The sequence below is a fragment of the Somniosus microcephalus genome, chromosome 22, assembly GCF_052327205.1.
Source record: "Somniosus microcephalus isolate GS21.2 chromosome 22, FLI_Smic_1.0, whole genome shotgun sequence".
In the NCBI taxonomy this organism is placed as follows: domain Eukaryota; kingdom Metazoa; phylum Chordata; class Chondrichthyes; order Squaliformes; family Somniosidae; genus Somniosus; species Somniosus microcephalus.
Genome location: NC_141008.1, coordinates 45,082,037 through 45,102,315, shown reverse-complemented (window position 1 = coordinate 45,102,315; position 20,279 = coordinate 45,082,037). Strand labels below are relative to the sequence as shown.

At 51.4% G+C, this 20,279-nt stretch overlaps 1 protein-coding gene across 5 annotated transcripts in view; it reads right to left on the bottom strand.

Moving 5' to 3' along the window:
• Positions 1 to 20,279, bottom strand: part of poldip2 (polymerase (DNA-directed), delta interacting protein 2) — a 57,359-nt gene that overhangs the window by 35,199 nt on the left and 1,881 nt on the right. For all 5 annotated transcript variants that reach the window (XM_085964596.1, XM_085964594.1, XM_085964597.1 and 2 more), the window contains exons 2-3: positions 11,204 to 11,285; positions 5,735 to 5,832 (exon numbers count right to left, since the gene is read on the bottom strand). In XM_085964596.1, the coding sequence (XP_085820722.1) occupies positions 5,735 to 5,832; positions 11,204 to 11,285 (180 nt within the window). The remainder of the gene's footprint in view (positions 1 to 5,734; positions 5,833 to 11,203; positions 11,286 to 20,279) is intronic.

The window sequence follows — 20,279 nt, the reverse complement described above, 5'->3', positions numbered from 1 at the left end:
CCGGACTCAGTGCTGGGCCCCTGCACCAGGCAAGGACTGGACTCCGTGCTGGCCCCCTGCACCAGGCAAGGACCACAAGGACCAGACTCCGTGTTGGCCCCCTACACCGGGCAAGGACCGGACTCCGTGCTGGCCCCCTGCACCGGACTCCGTGCTGGCCCCCTGCACCGGGCAAGGACCGGACTCCGTGCTGGCCCCCTGCACCGGGCAAGGACTGGACTCCGCGATGGCCCCCTGCACCGGGCAAGGACCGGACTCCACGCTGGCCCCCTGCACCGGGCAAGGACTGGACTCCGCGCTGGCCCCCTGCACCGGGCAAGGACCGGACTCCGTGCTGGCCCCCCCCACCACCCCTCCCCCCCTCCAGGACCAACTTACACACACCAGGGAGCCCCGTACTTCAAAACAGTTCATACACTGGTATAACACAGTATAATTCCCGGGCGGTTGATAAAGTTTGACACAATCAGATCACATGGAAGGCATCTTAACTGAGAAATAAAATCCAATGGAAACCGGAGCATATCGTGTGGGAATCCTGAGTGTAGTGTATGTGCCTTTAAGAGCCCCCTGTGTACTGTAATGCCGGTAATGGCCACTCGGGCTATATAAGCCTGTATATTGTGTTGTATCAGTTAGTTCCCCTCCAGGCTGTGTTCAGTAAACACCTGTGAAACCAACTCCTGTCTTCAGTGACTCTATTAACACACGGAAACAACAGTGGCGACGAATTGGAAACTGACTTACCTGCAATTCGGCAGCACCTCAAGGACATCGATTCCTCTGGCGTCCAAAGTCGAAGAAAATCAAGAAAAAGAAAAAGCTGTGGTTTCACCAGCTAGCCGAGCTGGTGGCAGGTACTGCAATAATCCTTCCTGGGCGTCGGGCTGGGGCTCCAGCGGCTGGCTCTGCAGCTAGGCCAAGCAGCAAAGGCGGAGGCAAGCAGTAACAGACGGGGAGGGAGCACTCGGGAGACGGCCGGCGCTGCAAGCAGGTCGGCGTTCAGACCTAGCAGAGAGAGTCCGGCGGGAACGAGTCTCCACCTGTAAATAAATAAATAAAAAGGGAAACCCGCGAGAAACAGCGGTGTCATCGGCAGCAGCAGCGGGGAAGCGCCATATCTTTTCTGCAGATGCTTTTGATAACGAGACAGAGGATTGGACCACATATGTGGAAAGAGTGGAGGTATATTGCACCGCAAATGGAATAGAAAATGAAAAAAAAGCGTCAGTACTTCTAAATCTAATGGGCGCAAAGACATACGGGCTGTTACGAAACTTAATCACTCCAGCCAAACCAAAGGACAAGAATTTTAAAGAAATTGTTGATACCCTGCAGGAGCACTTAAACCCAACACCGCTGCGGATAGCGGAACGATTCAAATTCTTCAAGACGAATCAACACAAGAATGAAAGTAACGCTGATTACCTCACCGAATTAAGAAAGCTATCAAAGCACTGCCAATTCGGGGCAGGACTAGCAGATTATCTTCGAGACAAATTCGTCTGCGGTCTCCTAAGTGAAGGAACACAGAAAAGGCTGCTTTCTGAAAAAGATTTAACACTGGACAAGGCTTTCAGTATGGCTATCATACGAAGCAGCCGCAAGCGGAGCTGCAGAGATACAACAAAAGACACAGGACTTCGGCACCCATGAAATGACACAGGATTGCGAGAGATGTTATCGCTGCGGCAGATCCACCCATGACCAGAGGGACTGCTGGTTCAAGGACAAAGCATGCAGGCAATGCGGAAAGATTGGACACATTGCACGGGTATGCCGATCTGGACAAAAAAAATCCACGGACAGGAAAAAAAAAATCAATAAAGAAAAGTACAGAAAGGTACAAATGATGACGGACAGTAGCTCCGAAGACCAGAAGAGCGATAGCGACTCCGAAAACAAGAGACTAAGCTGTCTCAAATTACATAATGTAATTGCCAAAGAAGATTACCAGACCATTTGGGTTACCCTCACGATAGCAGGGTCCCCAGTTAAAATGGAGCTAGATACAGGATCAGCTCTGACCGTCATAAATCGACGGGATTACGAGCGGCTATTTCCGCATATACCTTTAAAAGACACATCCATTATCTTGAAAACATATACAGGGCAGAAAGTATACCCCAAAGGAAAAATAAGGGTGCCTGTTGTATACAATGGCAAGGAAATAAAGAAGTTGTATTTATACGTTCTACAAGATGGTGGTCCACCGCTGTTGGGACGTGAATGGATCAGGAAAATACGTTTAGACTGGCACTCCATTCAGGCACTGACGGTGACCAGTAAGGAAAAAAACGATGATGACGTCATACCTGAACGATTAAAAGACATCTTGGCCAACGCCAAAGAACTGTTTCAAGAGAAACTTGGAACCTTGAAAGGCATCACCGCCTCAATAAAAGTGGAAGATGCGGCAATTCCCAAGTTTTTTAAGGCAAGACCGGTGCCATACGCAATTCGTCCAGCAGTCGAGGCAGAGCTGGAGAATTTGGAAAAGGCAGGCGTATTATCCAAAATAGACTGGAGCGAGTGGGCAACACCCATCGTCCCAGTCATGAAGAAAGCGTTGAATAATGATAAATCTGAAGAACAGAGAAAAATTCGCATCTGTGGAGACTTCAAGGTGACTGTAAACCCGGTCCTTCACACGGTACAGTATCCTCTTCCGAGGATAGAAGATATTTTCGCCTCACTATCCGGAGGGAAAGGTTTCACCAAAATTGACTTGGCACAGGCATATCTACAGATGGAGGTTGAAGAGGCCTCTAAAAAGTATCTCACGATAAATACACACAAAGGTCTGTACCAGTACAATCAACTGGTTTTCGGAGTAGCATCCGCTCCAGCTATCTGGCAAAGAGCTATGGAGCAAGTCCGCCAAGGGATTCCGGGGACTCAATGCTACCTAGACGACATCCTTGGAACAGGAGAAAACGACAACGAGCACCTTGCCAATTTGGAGCAGGTGCTCACTAGGCTGAGAGAACGGGGCCTACGAGCAAATCGCCCCAAGTGCGAATTTTCCAGAATCAAATATCATATTGTGGCCACATAATTAATAAGGAAGGGTTGCATAAGTCACCTGAAAAAATTGAAGCGGTCATAAAAGCCCCAGCACCTGAAAATGTTTCACAATTAAGGTCGTTCCTGGGATTAATAAATTACTATCATAAATTTTTACCGAACTTATCAACTCTTCTGCACCCTCTTAATGAACTGCTACAAACAGGAGTAATTTGGAAATGGAGCGAAGACTGTAAACGTGTCTTCCATAAATGCAAAGACTTAATCACGTCCAAAGAAGTTTTGGCTCATTACAACCCATCACTGCCAATCAGACTGGCGTGCGATGCATCAAATCAAATCAAATCAAATCAACTCAACTTTTATTGTCATTGTTAGTGCACAAGTGCAGTACAACGAAATGTAGGCTTGCGGCTCCCGAGAGTGTACAATTTGGATTAGGACACTTAAACATTTCAACATACATTTGTACATATATATTAGCATAAATATGACCATAATAAAGTGAATAAAGTGCATCGGCAGATGTGCAGGCTTTAGTGTTTATTTGTGGAGTTCAGTAGGATGACAGCCCTGGGAAAGAAGCTGTTCCTAAATCTGGTCGTAGGAGTAGGAACAGTATTATCGCATAAATTCCCTGATGGCTCGGAACGGCCGATAGCTTTTGCGTCACGCTCATTGAACTCAGCTGAGCGTAACTATGCCCAAATCGACAGGGAAGCACTCAGCCTGGTATGGGGAGTGAAGAAATTCAACCATTACCTACACGGACAAAAATTTACCTTGTTGACTGACCATCAACCCCTCATCTCCATATTCAACCCTAGAAAGGGTGTTCCCATCCATTATGACAGCGCAAAGGCTACAGAGGTGGTCCCTTTTTCTAGGGGCACATCAATATAACATAGAATACAAAGGATCAAAACAGCATGGGAATGCTGACGGTTTATCGCGCCTACCGTTGCCAACGGTAGAAGAAGCACCTACCGTAGACCCAGTGGAGATTTTCCACTCTACCATAGTCGAATGTCTACCAGTAACAAATTCTGCCATTGAAAGGGAAACTAGAAATGACCCGACTCTCTCACGAGTCTACGATTTAACAGTGAAGGGATGGCCAGCACATGGCGAACCACTGTTGCCAGCATTCTCGCAAAGAAGAGAACAGCTGTCAGTGTGCCGAGGAACCTTGATGTGTGGATCCAGAGTGGTGATTCCACCCAAACTCCAGGATAAAGTTCTAAAGGAGCTTCACGAGGGGCATCTGGGTGGAGTGAAAATGAAGAACCTAGCCAGGGCGTTTGTATGGTGGCCAGGTATCGATGGAGACATCGAAGACATGACCAAGAGCTGCCTAGGATGCCAGAAGGTCCAAAACGCTCCACCACAAGCCCCTCTACATCCATGGGAGTGGCCCTCATCTCCCTGGCAAAGGGTACACATCGACTTTGCTGGTCCATTTATGGACTCAATGTTCTTAATCGCGGTTGATGCACACTCCAAGTGGCCGGAGGTAATAAAGATGTCCTCCACCACCACGGAAAAAACCATCACAGTATTAAGGACCATATTTGCCAGGAATGGGCTGCCTGAACAGATCTGTTCTGATAATGGACCACAATTTGTGTCCGAAGAATTCAGGAAGTTCTTAAAAAAACAATGGGGTTAAGCACTACACGTCCGCCCCATACCATCCCGCCACCAATGGATTGGCTGAAAGGTTTGTCCAGACCTTCAAGAAGGCCATAAAGGCCATGGGTAACGAAGACATAAAACTTCAGCACAAGGTGGATAACTTCTTGTTTGCATACAGGAATGCAACACATATGGTTACAAACCAAACTCCCGCCATGGTGTTCTTCAATAGAAACCTAAGATGCCGGCTGGATTTGATCAAGCCAAACATCAGAAGGGACGTGGAGAACCGGCAATTTCAAGGCATGAATGAAAGGCCAACTAGAACCTTCCAGATAGGTCAACAAGTTTTGGCCCGGGACTACCGTACCGAGAAATGGCAGCCTGGAACTATCTGCACACGACTAGGACCGCTGATGTATACCGTGGACATCGGAGAAAGCATAATAAGGCGTCATGCTGACCAAATCATAGAGTCATCCGAAAAGGGACAACCTACACCACAACTCTATACGCCTAATGATGAAGTAGAGATACCCCTATCTACCTCCGATCCGGTGATACTGGAACCCGATGAACCCGACACTGGCATTCAAGCCGAATCAGCCTTGCCAAAAGAAGCTACTACACCACCAAAAACTACTACACCACTGAGGCGTTATCCGGACCGAGTCAGGAAGCCTCCAGAGAGACTGACTTATAATTAATTGACTACAGCAATGTGTAGATTATTTTTCTTGTAACATGTAATTAATGATTGCTTAAAATATTATGTACTGGTTGGCTAAAAGGGGAGGAATTGTAGTGTATGTGCCTTTAAGAGCCCCCTGTGTACTGTAATGCCGGTAATGGCCACTCGGGCTATATAAGCCTGTATATTGTGTTGTATCAGTTAGTTCCCCTCCAGACTGCGTTCAGTAAACACCTGTGAAACCAACTCCTGTCTTCAGTGTCTCTATTAACACACGGAAACAACACTGAGAAACCGCCCACTGGCTGTAATATTTAAGCTTAATGAGCAGCACACAAAACTAGTAAAGCAGTGAGCTGCTCGAGGACGTTAGTCTCTTACCTGTCAGGGCTGCAAGATGCCACATCCCGGTCATATAACCTGGCGTGCCAGGGGAACAGGACGATCCCTCGGTACCCAAACACGCTGTGCAGAAATAACTACAGGGAGAAGACGAAAAAGGTCAAAGACTGCTCTGGTAGCACGGTGGCATAGTGGTTAGCACTGTTGCCTCAGCGCCAGGGACCCAGGTTCAAATCCGGCCTCGGGTGACTGTGTGGAGTTTGCACGTTCTCCCCGTGTTTGCGTGGGTTTCCTCCGGGTGCTCCGGTTTCCTCCCACAGTCCAAAGATGTGTGGGTTAGGTTGATTGGCCATGATTAAAAAAATTGACCCTTAGTGTTAGGGGGGATTAAATACGTGGGGTTACGGGGATAGGGCTTGGGTGGGATGGATGTCGGTGTAGGGACCGGGTGCTAGGGTTTGGATGATCAGCCATGATCTCGTTGAATGGCGGAGCAGGCTCGAGGGGCCGAATGGCCTACTCCTGCTCCTATCTTCTATGTTTCTATGGTAATCCAAGCTAATGGTACATCATTAACTTGAGGTCATCCAAAACTTTGCTACCCGTGTCCTAACTCGCACCAAGTCCTATTCACCCATCACCCCTGTGCTCACTGACCTACATTGGTTCCCAGTTGAGCAACGCCTCGATTTTAAAATTCTCATCCTTGTTTTCAAATCCCTCCATGGCCTCGCCACTCCCTATCTCTGTAACACCGCGCCCCCCCCCCCCCGCCGAGATATCCGCGCTCCTCCAATTCTGGTCTCTTGCGCATCCCACCGCGGCTCCCAGCACGCCGTCCCACCAAATGGTGTCTGTCCCCACCACCTGGGGGTTTGGGGTCTGTCCCCACTGTCCAGTGTTTGGGGGAGGGGGGATGGAGGGGTCTGTCCCCACTGTCCAGTGTTTGGAGGAGGGGGGATGGAGGGGTCTGTCCCCACTGTCCAGTGTTTGGGGGAGGGGGGGATGGAGGGGTCTGTCCCCACTGTCCAGTGTTTGGGGGAGGGGGGGGATGGAGGGGTCTGTCCCCACTGTCCAGTGTTTGGGAGAGGGGGGATGGAGGGGTCTGTCCCCACTGTCCAGTGTTTGGGGGAGGGGGGGATGGAGGGGTCTGTCCCCACTGTCCAGCGTTTGGGGGAGGGGGGGATGGAGGGGTCTGTCCCCACTGTCCAGTGTTGGGGAGGGGGGGGTGGAGGGGTCTGTCCCCACTGTCCAGTGTTGGGGAGGGGGGGGTGGAGGGGTCTGTCCCCACTGTCCAGCGTTTGGGGGAGGGGGGATGGAGGGGTCTGTCCCCACTGTCCAGTGTTGGGGAGGGGGGGGTGGAGGGGTCTGTCCCCACTGTCCAGTGTTTGGGGGAGGGGGGATGGAGGGGTCTGTCCCCACTGTCCAGTGTTTGGGGGGGGGGGGGATGGAGGGGTCTGTCCCCACTGTCCAGTGTTTGGGGGAGGGGAGATGGAGGGGTCTGTCCCCACTGTCCAGTGTTTGGGGGAGGGGGGGGGATGGAGGGGTCTGTCCCCACTGTCCAGTGTTTGGGGGAGGGGGGGATGGAGGGGTCTGTCCCCACTGTCCAGTGTTTGGGGGAGGGGGGATGGAGGGGTCTGTCCCCACTGTCCAGTGTTTGGGGGAGGGGGGATGGAGGGGTCTGTCCCCACTGTCCAGTGTTTGGGGGAGGGGGGGTGGAGGGGTCTGTCCCCACTGTCCAGTGTTTGGGGGAGGGGGGGGATGGAGGGGTCTGTCCCCACTGTCCAGTGTTTGGGGGAGGGGGGATGGAGGGGTCTGTCCCCACTGTCCAGTGTTTGGGGGAGGGGGGGATAGAGGGGTCTGTCCCCACTGTCCAGTGTTCAGTAGACTATATGATTACAGACTTAGACCCATCCTCTTTCAGAGCATTCACAGTCAAACCACAAACAACACTGTCAGATCACAGTCAAATTACTATGTTCCTCAAAAAGACAGAAACAAACAACATAGAAACACAACCCAGTAAACTGTACAACACCAAAAAATCGTACAGATGGGCCAAAAACGACACGGAAAAATACCAGAAAACAATTAGCAATGCATCAACTCAAGCTCTCTTAGACACCTTTCTGGATAACATATACACTCACAATAAAGAAGGCGTAAACCGGGCAGTTAGTAAACTAAACAATATTTTTGATAATTTGGCAACAAATGCAAACTTGAAAGCTCGCAAGAACAAACCCAAAACAAAAAACTATGAAAAATGGTTTGACCGAGATTGCCATAACACGAGGAAAAAACTTAGAAAAATATCAAACCAAAAACACAGACATCCAGAAAACGAGGAACTACGCCTTACTTATTGTCAGACACTAACACAATACAGAAACACACTCAGAACCAAAAAAGAGCAATATATTAAGAATACACTCAGCTCCATGGAGGAATCCATTGATTCCAATTGTTTCTGGGAAAACTTGAAAACACTACACAAAAAACAACACGACGATTTGGCCATTCAAAATGGGGACACATGGGTAAACCACTTTGAAAAATTATACCAGAAAAACACACTAGGACCAGAGCAACACCAAATATGCAAAAAACTGGAAAAGCTAGAAATGGCCATAAAAGATAACCAAAACCCGCTGGACGCCATAATAACAGAAAAAGAACTTCTTGAAAAACTCAAGGACCTGCGACCAGGAAAAGCCTGCGGGACAGACGGCATACTAAACGAGATGATTAAACACACAGACAACAAAATGAAACTGGCTATCCTAAAACTCTTCAACTTGGTTCTGAGTGTCGGTTATTTCCCTGATATCTGGAACAAAGGACTCATAACGCCCATATACAAAAGTGGGGACAAAATCGACCCAAACAACTATCGAGGCATCTGTGTAAACAGTAACCTGGGGAAGGTATTCTGTAGCATCATAAACAAAAGACTTATAAACTTCCTTGAGGAGCACAATGTCTTGAGTAAAAGCCAAATTGGATTCCTGCCAAACTATAGAACATCCGATCATATCTTCACCCTACAGACCCTAATTGACAAACACGTTCACCATAACAAAAGCAAAATCTACGCATGCTTTGTAGATTTCCAGAAGGCTTTCGACTCCATCTGGCATGACGGTTTATTCCTGAAACTTATCGAAAGTGGGGTAGGAGGGAAAACATATGATGTAATTAAATCAATGTATACAAACAACAAATGTGCAGTTAAAATTGGAGACAAACAAACAAAATACTTCCCACAGGGGCGGGGGGTGACGCAGGGCTCGCCAATCTCACCGACACTCTTTAATATTTACATTAATGGATTGGCAAAACTACTTGAACAATCTACAGCACCCGGCCTCACCCTATATGAGTCCAAGGTTAAATTCCTCCTCTATGCAGATGACCTGGTTCTGCTGTCACCTACTAAAGAGGGGCTACAGCAAAACCTGGACCTGCTGGAGTCGTACTGCCAGACTTGGGCCCTGACAATAAATCCCCAAAAAACCAAAGTCCTTGTGTTCCAGCAAAGATCCAAACATCAGGGACCCAAAATAAATTTCACAGTAGGAACAACCAAAATTGAACAAACCACTAACTACACATACTTGGGCTTAAAAATCAGTTCTACGGGAAACTTCAAACTGGCTGTGAATGAACTGAAAGAGAAAGCAAGAAGGGCTTTCTATGCCATCAAAAAATCAATCCAAATAGAAATCCCAATTAGCATTTGGCTCAAAATTTTCAAATCAGTAATTGAACCAATTGCACTCTATGGCAGTGAGGTATGGGGACCGCTAACTCAACAAGAATTTGCAAAATGGGACAAACACCCAATTGAGATCCTACATGCAGAATTCTGTAAAGGTATCCTCCGGACTCAAAGGAAAACAGTAAACAATGCATGCAGGGCGGAACTAGGCCAATATCCATTAATAATCACTATCCAAAAAAGAGCCACCAAATTTTGGAATCACCTACAAATGAGCAATCCCCAATGCTATCACTACGACGCCCTGAAATGCCAAGAGCTGACCATAAAGAAGAATACCCTCAGTCAACTAGTCCTGGGACTCAGTGAAGTAACTACTAACAATACTAACAATAACCAGCCCCAGGACAGTGACAGGGTAACACAAAGAATTCGACCCAACACAATCGTCGCTAAGCAAAAGGAAAAATATCTGACATATTGGGCAGAAACAACAAAAACCCAAAGCAAACTCAATTGCTACTTGGCCCTAAACAGACAATACAACATAGCTGATTACCTGACCATGGTAAAGGATAACAAACTGAGAAGAACCTTGACAAGGTACAGACTTAGCGAACATAGCCTAGCGATCGAAAAAGGCAGACACAGGCAGACCAGGCTGCCAAGAGAGGACAGGATATGCTCTCACTGCAGTCAGGGAGTGGTGGAGACAGAGATGCACTTCCTCACAGCTTGTGGAAAATATCAGGGCATCAGGGAGAATTTCTACCAAAAATTCTCACAAATATGCCCTGATTTCAGAAATCTGAATGACAACCAAAAACTCCCATTCCTACTGGGAGAGGAGAGAAGCTGTATAACACTGGCGGCACACTATGTTACAGCTTGCCATGAACAGAGGGACAACCAGTAAACTAAGAAAAGAATATATATAAACAATGCGAATGTATATTTATACACTCAGGGATATACCTGTTTATACACTGTATGAATAGAACTGCGTTTATGTGCTAAACCATAAATGTATTTTGATGCTTTGGCAACATAAGATGTAACTTATCATGCCAATAAAGCGATTTGAATTGTGAATTGTGAATTGGGGGATGGAGGGGTCTGTCCCCACTGTCCAGTGTTTGGGGGAGGGGGGGATGGAGGGGTCTGTCCCCACTGTCCAGTGTTTGGGGGAGGGGGGGGATGAAGGGATCTGTCCCCACTGTCCAGTGTTTGGGGGAGGAGGGAGGGGTCTGTCCCCACTGTCCAGTGTTTGGGGGAGGGGGGGGGTGGAGGGGTCTGTCCCCGCTGTCCAGTGTTTGGGGGAGGAGGGAAGGGTCTGTCCCCACTGTCCAGTGTTTGGGGGAGGGGGGGATGGAGGGGTCTGTCCCCACTGTCCAGTGCTTTGGGGGGGGGGGGGGGGGGAGGAATCTGTCCCCACTGTCCAGTGTCCTGTGATTGGGGGAGGGGGGGGGGGGGGGGTTCTGTCCCCACTGTCCAGTGTCCTGTGATTGGGGGGGGGGGGGGGAAGGAATCTGTCCCCACTGTCCAGTGTCCTGTGATTGGGGGGGGGGGGGGGGGGGGGGTCTGTCCCCACTGTCCAGTGATTGGGGTGGGGAGGGATCTGTCCCCACTGTCCAGTGTCCTGTGATTGGGGGAGGGGGGGGGGGGGGTGTTTCTGTCCCCACTGTCCAGTGTCCTGTGATTGGGGGGGGGGGGGGGGGGGTGATGGAGGGATCTGTCCCCACGGCCCATGGTCAGCAATTGCTTCACGGTCTAACCCAGTCTCATACCTGACCCGTTTCATATTTTCCCTGTTGTTTCGGTGCCTCGAACACGCCGACTGTCTCCAACACTTTGCCTTCGGGCCGATTCCTGGGAAGACAGAAAATACTCCTATTTCAGAATGGATCCAAACTGCAGGACAAAGACACTGCGGCCGGTCATCAGTGCCCTATGCACCACTCGTCTGGGCCGCACTTCTGCCCCAGCAGAGTCTGCACTCTCAGTGGACAGAGTCATTTCAGTGTGTTAACTATCTAACACCCGACACAAACAGCAGCATCTTCGGAACGTGTAGTCCAGAGTAAGAAAGGCTGTTTGACCCGTCAATCCCACTCGATCCACAGCCCACATCTGATTATTTAACTGTGGACTCCCCTCAAACACCTGTTGATCTCCTACTTTAGGGAACGTTAGGTTCCTTTCCCTCCCTCTGAACAAATATCAAACGGTGCTGGTAAGATCTCTATTTCACTCGATCCCCCCTTCTCAACAGATATCAGTCCAGCTCACTTTAAACGTAAGCAACTGACCCTGAATTAACAGGCCCCCTAGGGGTTTATTCTACACATTCACTCGCCTGTGGGGGAAAATCTCAGCCATCCAGGTTAGAGCTGTTTGCTCGATCGGTGACCCTGCCACAGGACTCAATATCCATCCCCTCCACCACCGGCGCATGGTGACTGCAGCATGTACACGAGGCACTGATGCAACTCACCAAGAATACTTCAACAACACCCCCTCCCCCGTGACCTCCACCACAGAAAAGGACAGCAGCAGCAATATCATGGGAACACCATCACTCCCCCAAGTTCCAAGTCATACACCATCCCAACTTGGAAATATATCGCCGATCCTTCATCGGCACTGGGTCAAAATTCTGGAACTCCTTCCCTAACAGCGCTGTGGGAGCACCTTCACCACAAGGACTGCAGCGGCTCAAGGAGATGGTTCACCACCACCTTCTCAAGGGGAACTAGGGATTGGCAATGCATGGCAACCTTGCCAGCAAAGCCTGCATCGAGAAAACAAATTTCTAAAAATAACCCGTTGTAGCAAGATTAAAAAGCAATGACATTTTCCTGGGTAGATTTTATGTTTAATATGTTTGTAGAAGGACACAGAAGCTCCAAGGGGTAGCACAGCTGCTCAGTATGGTAGCAGTATAGAGCAGGACACATGGAGCATTATATGCAACTATTTATATTTATTGAGGCGGAAGGAGGTGGAGAACGACAAGGTTTATGAATGGAGTACAGTTCAATTCTTTTAAATGCTGATGCTTGGTGAAGCGATTTCTCTGGCGGGTCGAAAGTGAGCAGTTTGTTGGCTTTGTTGCACACTTTGGCTCCGATACAGATCAGAAGCTTTGGGTTCCACAGTCACTCCGTCAGCTTGGCTCACTGGTCACACTATTTCCAAATCAGAAAGTGGAGCTTCATCCCATACAAAGAGTCAACACATAAGCTAGGCTGAGGGAGTGCTGCTTCCCCCAAGGTGTGTCTTGTGGTCGAGATGTTAAACCAAGGACCCAGCTGCCTACTCTGGTGGGTCAGGTTAAAAAAGACTTACATTTCTATAGCGCCTTTCACAACCTCAAGACATCCTAAGCACTTTACAGCCAATGAAGTACTTTTGAAGTGTAGTCACTGTTGTAATGTAGGAAACATGGCAGCCAATTTGTGTACAGCAAGATCCCACAAACAGCACTGTGATAATGACCAGAGAATCTGTTTTAGTGATGTTGGCGGAGGGATAAACATTGGCCCCAGGACACCGGGGAGAACTCCCCTGCTCTTCTACAATAGTGCCCTTGAATCTCTTACGTCTAACTGAGAGACAGGGCCTCGGCTTAATGTGTCATCTGAAAGACGGCCCCTCCGACAGTGCGGCACTCCCTCAGTACTGCACTGGAGTGTCAGCCTGAATTATGGGCTCAAGTCTCTGGAGTGGGGCTTGAACCTAAAAACTCCTGACTCAAGAGATTAAAGATCCTGTAACACAAGGAGAGCACAGAGCTCTCTGGTTCTTAAAAAGAGGAAACAAAAGACATTGATTTAAATTGTTGATATTTAATACTACAGATTAATTTCAGCACACACAGGAAAAGGTCATCAACACATTTTTGCAGCAGGGAGGCTGCATGTGGCAGCTTGCTTGGCACAGTCTAACCAGTTAAACATTAGCCTGTTCAGTTCCCCTGTCACGAGGCAAAGGGTGCGAGTGCTGCTTTGGAAACACTCAGTGCACTCACCCCTCGTTCAAACCATCTCAGCCCGCTTGGGGCTGTGTGTTACCGCTAGCTCTTTTTGTGCTTTACATAACAGACCCACATCTTTCTAATGTCGTCCGTTAGCCCCCATGGCTGAGAAGGATGTAGAACTGTTGCGACACCTTAGCTTTTGAGTAAAAATGGTCACATTCCTCCTGACATTTTTTGGTCGGAGATGTTTTGTGGAACCACTAGTGTATAAGTAATTTGTTTCCTGTTAAACCTAGTGAATGTTAGTAGCTTGCCGAGCCACAGGCAGCACAAAATACAGGACAGTCGCCTGTGTACACACCCCAAGCAGTCAATTACAGAGACCCAGGGGCAGGATGCAGCAAGAACACCAAGCCAGGGCGAGGGAGGGGGGGGGGGGGGGGGGAGCGCGGGACGCAGAACTGGGGCAGAACACAGTAGCGCAATTACACAGACAGCTGCCACAACCAAAGCTTTTTAAAAAAAACTTTACAGCCATTAATAAAGTTCTGTGATCAGGAGGGAAAGTGTGTGCAGCCAGAGTCTGTTCTTAGGGTAACTTCCCCCTTCCCTGCTCAGTAAATCATTGATTTGATACTGGGCAGAACCAGCTGTACCCAGTCACGAAAGCTCACAACAAACAGTGACTGTGAGCACGCTCCCAATCGTGTCACATGTACCCATGTTGCAGTGTGCCAAAGGCAGACAATTACATCCAGTGTTGCATGTACCACAAGAAAACACCTTGGCAGCCACACAAACTGCTGTTGTAAAAGCACAGGAACAAGTCCAACAAAACCAGGACTACAAATCCAATCATTGAGCCCCAAGCCCACCTCCAACTTTTCCTCTTTTTGTGCGTGGCTTCATAGGAACAGGAGGAGGCCATTTAGCCTCTTGCCTCGAGCCCATTCCACCATTCTATTAGATCATGGCTGATCTGTACCTCAACTCCATTCACCCACCTTCACTCCATATCCCTGGATATCCTTACCCAACAAAAATCTAGCAATCTCAGTCTTGAAAATTTCAACTGAAATTCTGGAAGGCTGAATGTATAAAACTGCACAATCTATCTAACTCTTGCCAGCCAGATAGTGACAGCAAGTATTTACATTTAAAATATTACCATGGTTGGCCCTGAGCCCTAGGTTAGTGAAGCCTCTTTGCATATTTTTATTTTGGTTTATTTGGAACTGGGCTATTCACAGAACATTACTACCAATGTCCCCTTTAAGCTCTGGACCTCCCAAGCTCACAGCCTCTACCGCAGAGCAAGACAAGAGCAGCAATATCACAGGAACAAAATCACTTCCAAATCATGCACCATCCTGCCTTGGACATATATCATACAACACAGAGGGAGGCTATCCAGCCCATACATCACCGTTCCTTCATCGTCACTGGGTAAAAATCTTGGAATGCCCTACCCTATGTAGCACCATCACCACAGGGGCTGCACCAATTTGAGGAGAAGGCCCACCACCACCTTCTCAGTGCAACTAGGAATGGCCAATAAATGCCGGCCTTGCCAGCGTCACCCACATCCCGAGAACCAATTTTAAAAACCCACTGTGACTGCCAAAGTATGCTGCACAGTTTCAAACTGCAAAACCTGTGCTACAGTATGAACAGGTACTCTGTACCACAAGCCTGCACTGATTGAATGACCAATGCAGGCAGCACACCGATCTGCAAACACAGACATGATTGCATTAATTTACGCCTCCAGGAAGCAGCATGTATTGTGCAATTCCCAGCACTGTGTCCATTTTAAAACAAATACCACACGTTCACTGGGTGGATCAGGGAGGTTAGTTGGGTTAATGTCTGCAGTCACTGACTGCCTCGCTCCCCGTTAGTTAGCAGCTGGTGAGTGATCCCCCACCTGTTTACCTCATTGTCCGGGCCATCCTGCACTCTGTAAATACTCCGTGGCACATGGCCAGGAGGCAGGAATAATAATAGCTGGAATAACAGTAGCTGTCAAGGATCGCAAGAATAATAATAGCAGGAATAATAATAGCTGTCAAGGATCGCAAGCTTCATCAACTCTTGGACACCAACGCCACTCCGGAACCTTCTTCCCCATCACTTTCCTCTGACCCCCCCCTTCTCCCAATCTCACCCCCTGCCACGTTTTCACTATCCCCTCTGACCTTCCACTCTCTGACCCCGAACGATCAGTCCTCAGCAAAGGCCTGAGCTTCATCGCCTTACGCCCCCACCTCAATGAATTTCGAGCTCGGCACGATGTTGAGCTCTTTTTCCGCCGCCTTCGTCTCCGTGCCCACTTCTTTGGCCAGGAGTCTTCCCCCCAGCACGACTGACCCTTTCTCCCGCTTGCAGAATTCCCGTTCTACCTGGACCCCTCCCCCTGGCCTCTTACCCTCTCTAGATCTTTTCATCGCTAACTGCCGCAGTGACATCGGCCGTCTCCATTTCTCTGCTCCCCTCACTCACTCCAACCTACCTCCCTCTGAACTTGCAGCACTCCATTCTCTTAGATCCAACCCTGACATTGTCATTAAACCCGCTGACAAGGGTGGTGCTGTTGTTGTTTGGCGAACTGACCTCTACCTGAACGCCAACTCTCCGACACCTCCTCCTACCTCCACCTGGACCATGACCCCACTACCGAACATCAAACCACCGTTTCCAAGACTGTCACTGACCTCATCTCCTCTGGAGATCTTCCCCCCGCGGCCACCAACCTCATAGTTCCCCAACCCCGCACAGCCCGCTTCTACCTCCTTCCCAAGATCCACAAACAGGACTGCCCTGGTAGACCCATCGTTTCAGCCTGTTCTTGCCCCACGGAACTTATCGCTTCCTATCTCGATTCTATCTTTTCTCCCCTTGTCCAGTCTCTTCCCACCTACATCCGCGACTCTTCGGACGCCCTCCGCCACTTTAACAGTTTCCAGTTTCCTGGCCCCAACCGCTTCCTTTTCACCATGGACGTACAATCCCTCTACACCTCCATCCCCCACCAGGATGGCTTGAGGGCGCTCCGCTTCTTCCTTGAACAGAGGCCCGACCAGTCCCCATCCACCACCACCCTCCTCCGCCTGGCTGAACTTGTTCTCACATTGAACAACTTCTCCTTTAACTCCACTCATTTCCTCCAAATCAAAGGTGTTGCTATGGGTTCCCGCATGGGTCCTAGCTGTGCCTGCCTTTTCGTGGGATATGTGGAACACTCGTTCCAGTCCTACTCAGGTCCCCTCCCTCACCTCTTTTTCCGATACATTGATGACTGTATCGGTGTAGTTTCCTGCTCTCGCCCCGAATTAGACAATTTCATTCACTTTGCCTCCAATTTCCACCCTTCCCTCACCTTCACATGGTCCATCTCTGACTCTTCCCTTCCCTCCCTCGACTTCTCCGTCTCCATCTCTGGGGATAGGTTATTGACCAACATTCACTATAAGCCCACTGACTCCCACAGCTACCTGGACTACACTTCCTCCCACCCCGCCTCCTGTAAGGACTCTATTCCATTCTCCCAGTTTCTCCGTCTCCACCGTATCTGCTCCGACGATGCCACCTTCCACACCAGTGCTTCCGACATGTCTTCCTTTTTCCTAAATCGAGGATTCCCCTCTACCGTGGTTGACACGGCCCTCGGCCGTGTCCGTTCTATCTCCCGCACTTCTGCCCTCACCCTTGCCCCTCCCTCTCGGAACCACGATAGGGTTCCCCTTGTCCTCACCTTTCACCCCACCAGCCTCCACATTCAACGGATTATCCTCCGCCATTTCCGCTACCTCCAAAGTGATCCCACCACCAAACGCATCTTCCCCTCCCCTCCCCTTTTAGCATTCCGTAGGGACCGCTCCCTCCAAGACACCCTGGTCCACTCCTCTATCACCCCCAACAGCCCTTCCCCTTCGCCTGGCACCTTCCCGTGCAAGCGTAGGAGATGTAACACCTGCCCCTATACCTCCCCCCTTCCCACTGTCCAGGGACCCAAACACCCCTTCCAGGTGAAACAGCGATTTACTTGTACTTCTTGCAATCTAGTATACTGTATTCGCTGCTCACGTTGCGGTCTCCTCTACATTGGGGAGACCAAACGCAGATTGGGTGAACGCTTTGCGGAACACCTCCGTTCAGTCCGTAAGGGTGACCCCGAGCTTCCGGTCACCTGTCATTTTAATTCACCGCCCCATTCCCACTCAGACCTCACCGTCTTTGGCCTCTTGCATTGTTCCACGGAAGCTCAACGTAAACTCGAGGAACAGCACCTCATCTTCCGATTAGGCACTTTACAGCCTTCCGGACTCAATATCGAGTTCAACAATTTCAGATCATAACCTCGGCCACTATTATATTTTTACTTATATTTTTTTCCCCACCCCTTTGTTTTAGGTCTTCCCTTCCCCCCCAACTCTTTCCTTTTTTTCTCCCACATGGCAGCTGTCTCTCATCCTGCCAGTACACTTCACACCTAATCTGAGCCGTCTTTTGTCTCCACTGTCCTATCACCATCTAGTCTGGTTTTTGAATACCTCTCAATGTCTCTTTACTTCTTTTTTTCTATCGCAGCCTTGCCTTCGATCTATTTTATTTCCTTTCCAGTTTTCAAAAAGGGTTTCGACCCGAAACGTCGACTCTAATTTCTCTCCACGGATGTTGCCTGGCCTGCTGGGTTTTTCCAGCATTTTCTGTTTGTTATTTCGGATTTCCAGCATCTGCAGTATTTTGCTATCATAATAGCTGGAGACCCTGACACACAGTCCCCAACCAAAGACGTCTCCCCCCTTCCCTCCAAACACCCACCCCTCCAACAAGCCACCCCCCTAACCAAACCTCTCCCCCATCCAGAGACCCCCATACACAACACTCTCCCCCACAACCAGAGACCCCCCAACCCACTCCCCTACAACCAGAGAGCCTTATACCCACCCCTTTCCACCCTGCACCCCTCTCCGCACCCCTCTCCGCACCCCCCCCACACCCACCCCTCGCCCCCTCCCCCCGGCACACCCACCTCTCTTCCCCCCCGCACCCACCCCCCCACCCCTCTCTCTCCCCCCGCGCACCCACCCCTCTCCCCCCCCCCCGCGCACCCACCCCTCTCGGCCCCCCCCCCGCGCACCCACCCCTCTCGGGCCCCCCCCCCCGCCGCGCACCCACCCCTCTCGGCCCCCCCCCCCCCCGCGCACCCACCCCTCTCTCCCCCGCGCGCACCCACCCCTCTCTCCACCCCCCCCCGCGCGCACCCACCCCTCTCCCCCCCCACCGCGCACCCACCCCTCTCCGCCCCACCGCGCACCCACCCCTCTCCGCCCCACCGCGCACCCACCCCTCTCCCCCCCACCGCGCACCCACCCCTCTCCGCCCCCCCGCGCACCCACCCCTCTCCCCCCGCACATCCCCCCCTGCACCCACCACTCTCACCGCACCCACCCCTCTCACCGCACCCACCCCCACCCCTCTCCCCCCCCGCACCCACCCCTCTCCCCACCCCCCGCCGCACCTGCCCCTCTCCCCCCTGCACCCGCCCCTCCCCCCCGCACCCGCCCCTCTCCCGCACCCGCCCCTCCCCCCCGCCCCTCTCCCCCCCAGCACCCGCCCCCCCCGCACCCGCCCCTCTCCCCCCCCGCACCCTCCCCCCCGCACCCGCCCCTCTGCCCCCCTCCCCCCACCGCCCCTCTGCCCCCCTCCCCCCACCGCCCCTCTGCCCCTCTCCCCCCACCTGCCCCTCTCCCCCCCACTGCACCCCTGCCCCTCTCCCCCCCCGCACCCGCCCCTCTCTTCCCCCCCCCGCACCCGCCCCTCTACCCCCCCGCCCCTCTACCCCCCAGCACCCGCCCCTCTACCCCCCCCGCACCTCTCCCCCCCTCCCAATTCACAATTCACAATTCAAATCGCTTTATTGGCATGATAAGTTACATCTTATGTTGCCAAAGCATCAAAATACATTTATGGTTTAGCACATAAACGCAGTTCTATTCATACAGTGTATAAACAGGTATATCCCTGAGTGTATAAATATACATTCGCATTGTTTATATATATTCTTTTCTTAGTTTACTGGTTGTCCCTCTGTTCATGGCAAGCTGTAACATAGTGTGCCGCCAGTGTTACACAGCTTCTCTCCTCTCCCAGTGGGAATGGGAGTTTTTGGTTGTCATTCAGATTTCTGAAATCAGGGCATATTTGTGAGAATTTTTGGTAGAAATTCCCCCCTCTCCACCCCACCCCCCCTCCGCACCCCTCCCCTCCACCCCACCCCCACCCCCTCCACCCCACCCCCGCACCCCCCCTCCACCCCACCTCCCCCTCCACCCCACCCCCTCCCCCCGCACCCCCCCTCCACCCCACCCCCTCCCCCCGCAACCCCCCTCCCCCCGCACCCCCCCTCCACCCCACCCCCTCCCCCCGCACCCCCCCTCCACCCCACCCCCTCCCCCCGCAACCCCCCTCCCCCCGCAACCCCCCTCCACCCCACCCCCCGCACCCCTCCACCCCACCCCACCCCTCCCCTCTCCACCCCTCCTCTCTCCACCCCACCCCCCTACCCCTCCACCCCTCCCCTCTCCGCACCCCTCCCCTCTCCACCCCCCTACCCCCTCCCTTCTCCACCCCCGCACCCCTCCCCTCTCCACCCCCGCACCCCTCCCCACTACCCCCGCACCCCTCCACCCCCTACCCCTCCACCCACCCCTCTCCCTCCACCCCTCTCCCCCCCACCCCCCCTACCCCTCCACCCCCTACCCCTCTCCCCCTACCCCCCTTACCCCTCCACCCCACCACCCCCCCTACCCCACCCCTCTCCACCCCCGCACCCCTCCCCACTACCCCCGCACCCCTCCACCCCCTACCCCTCCACCCAC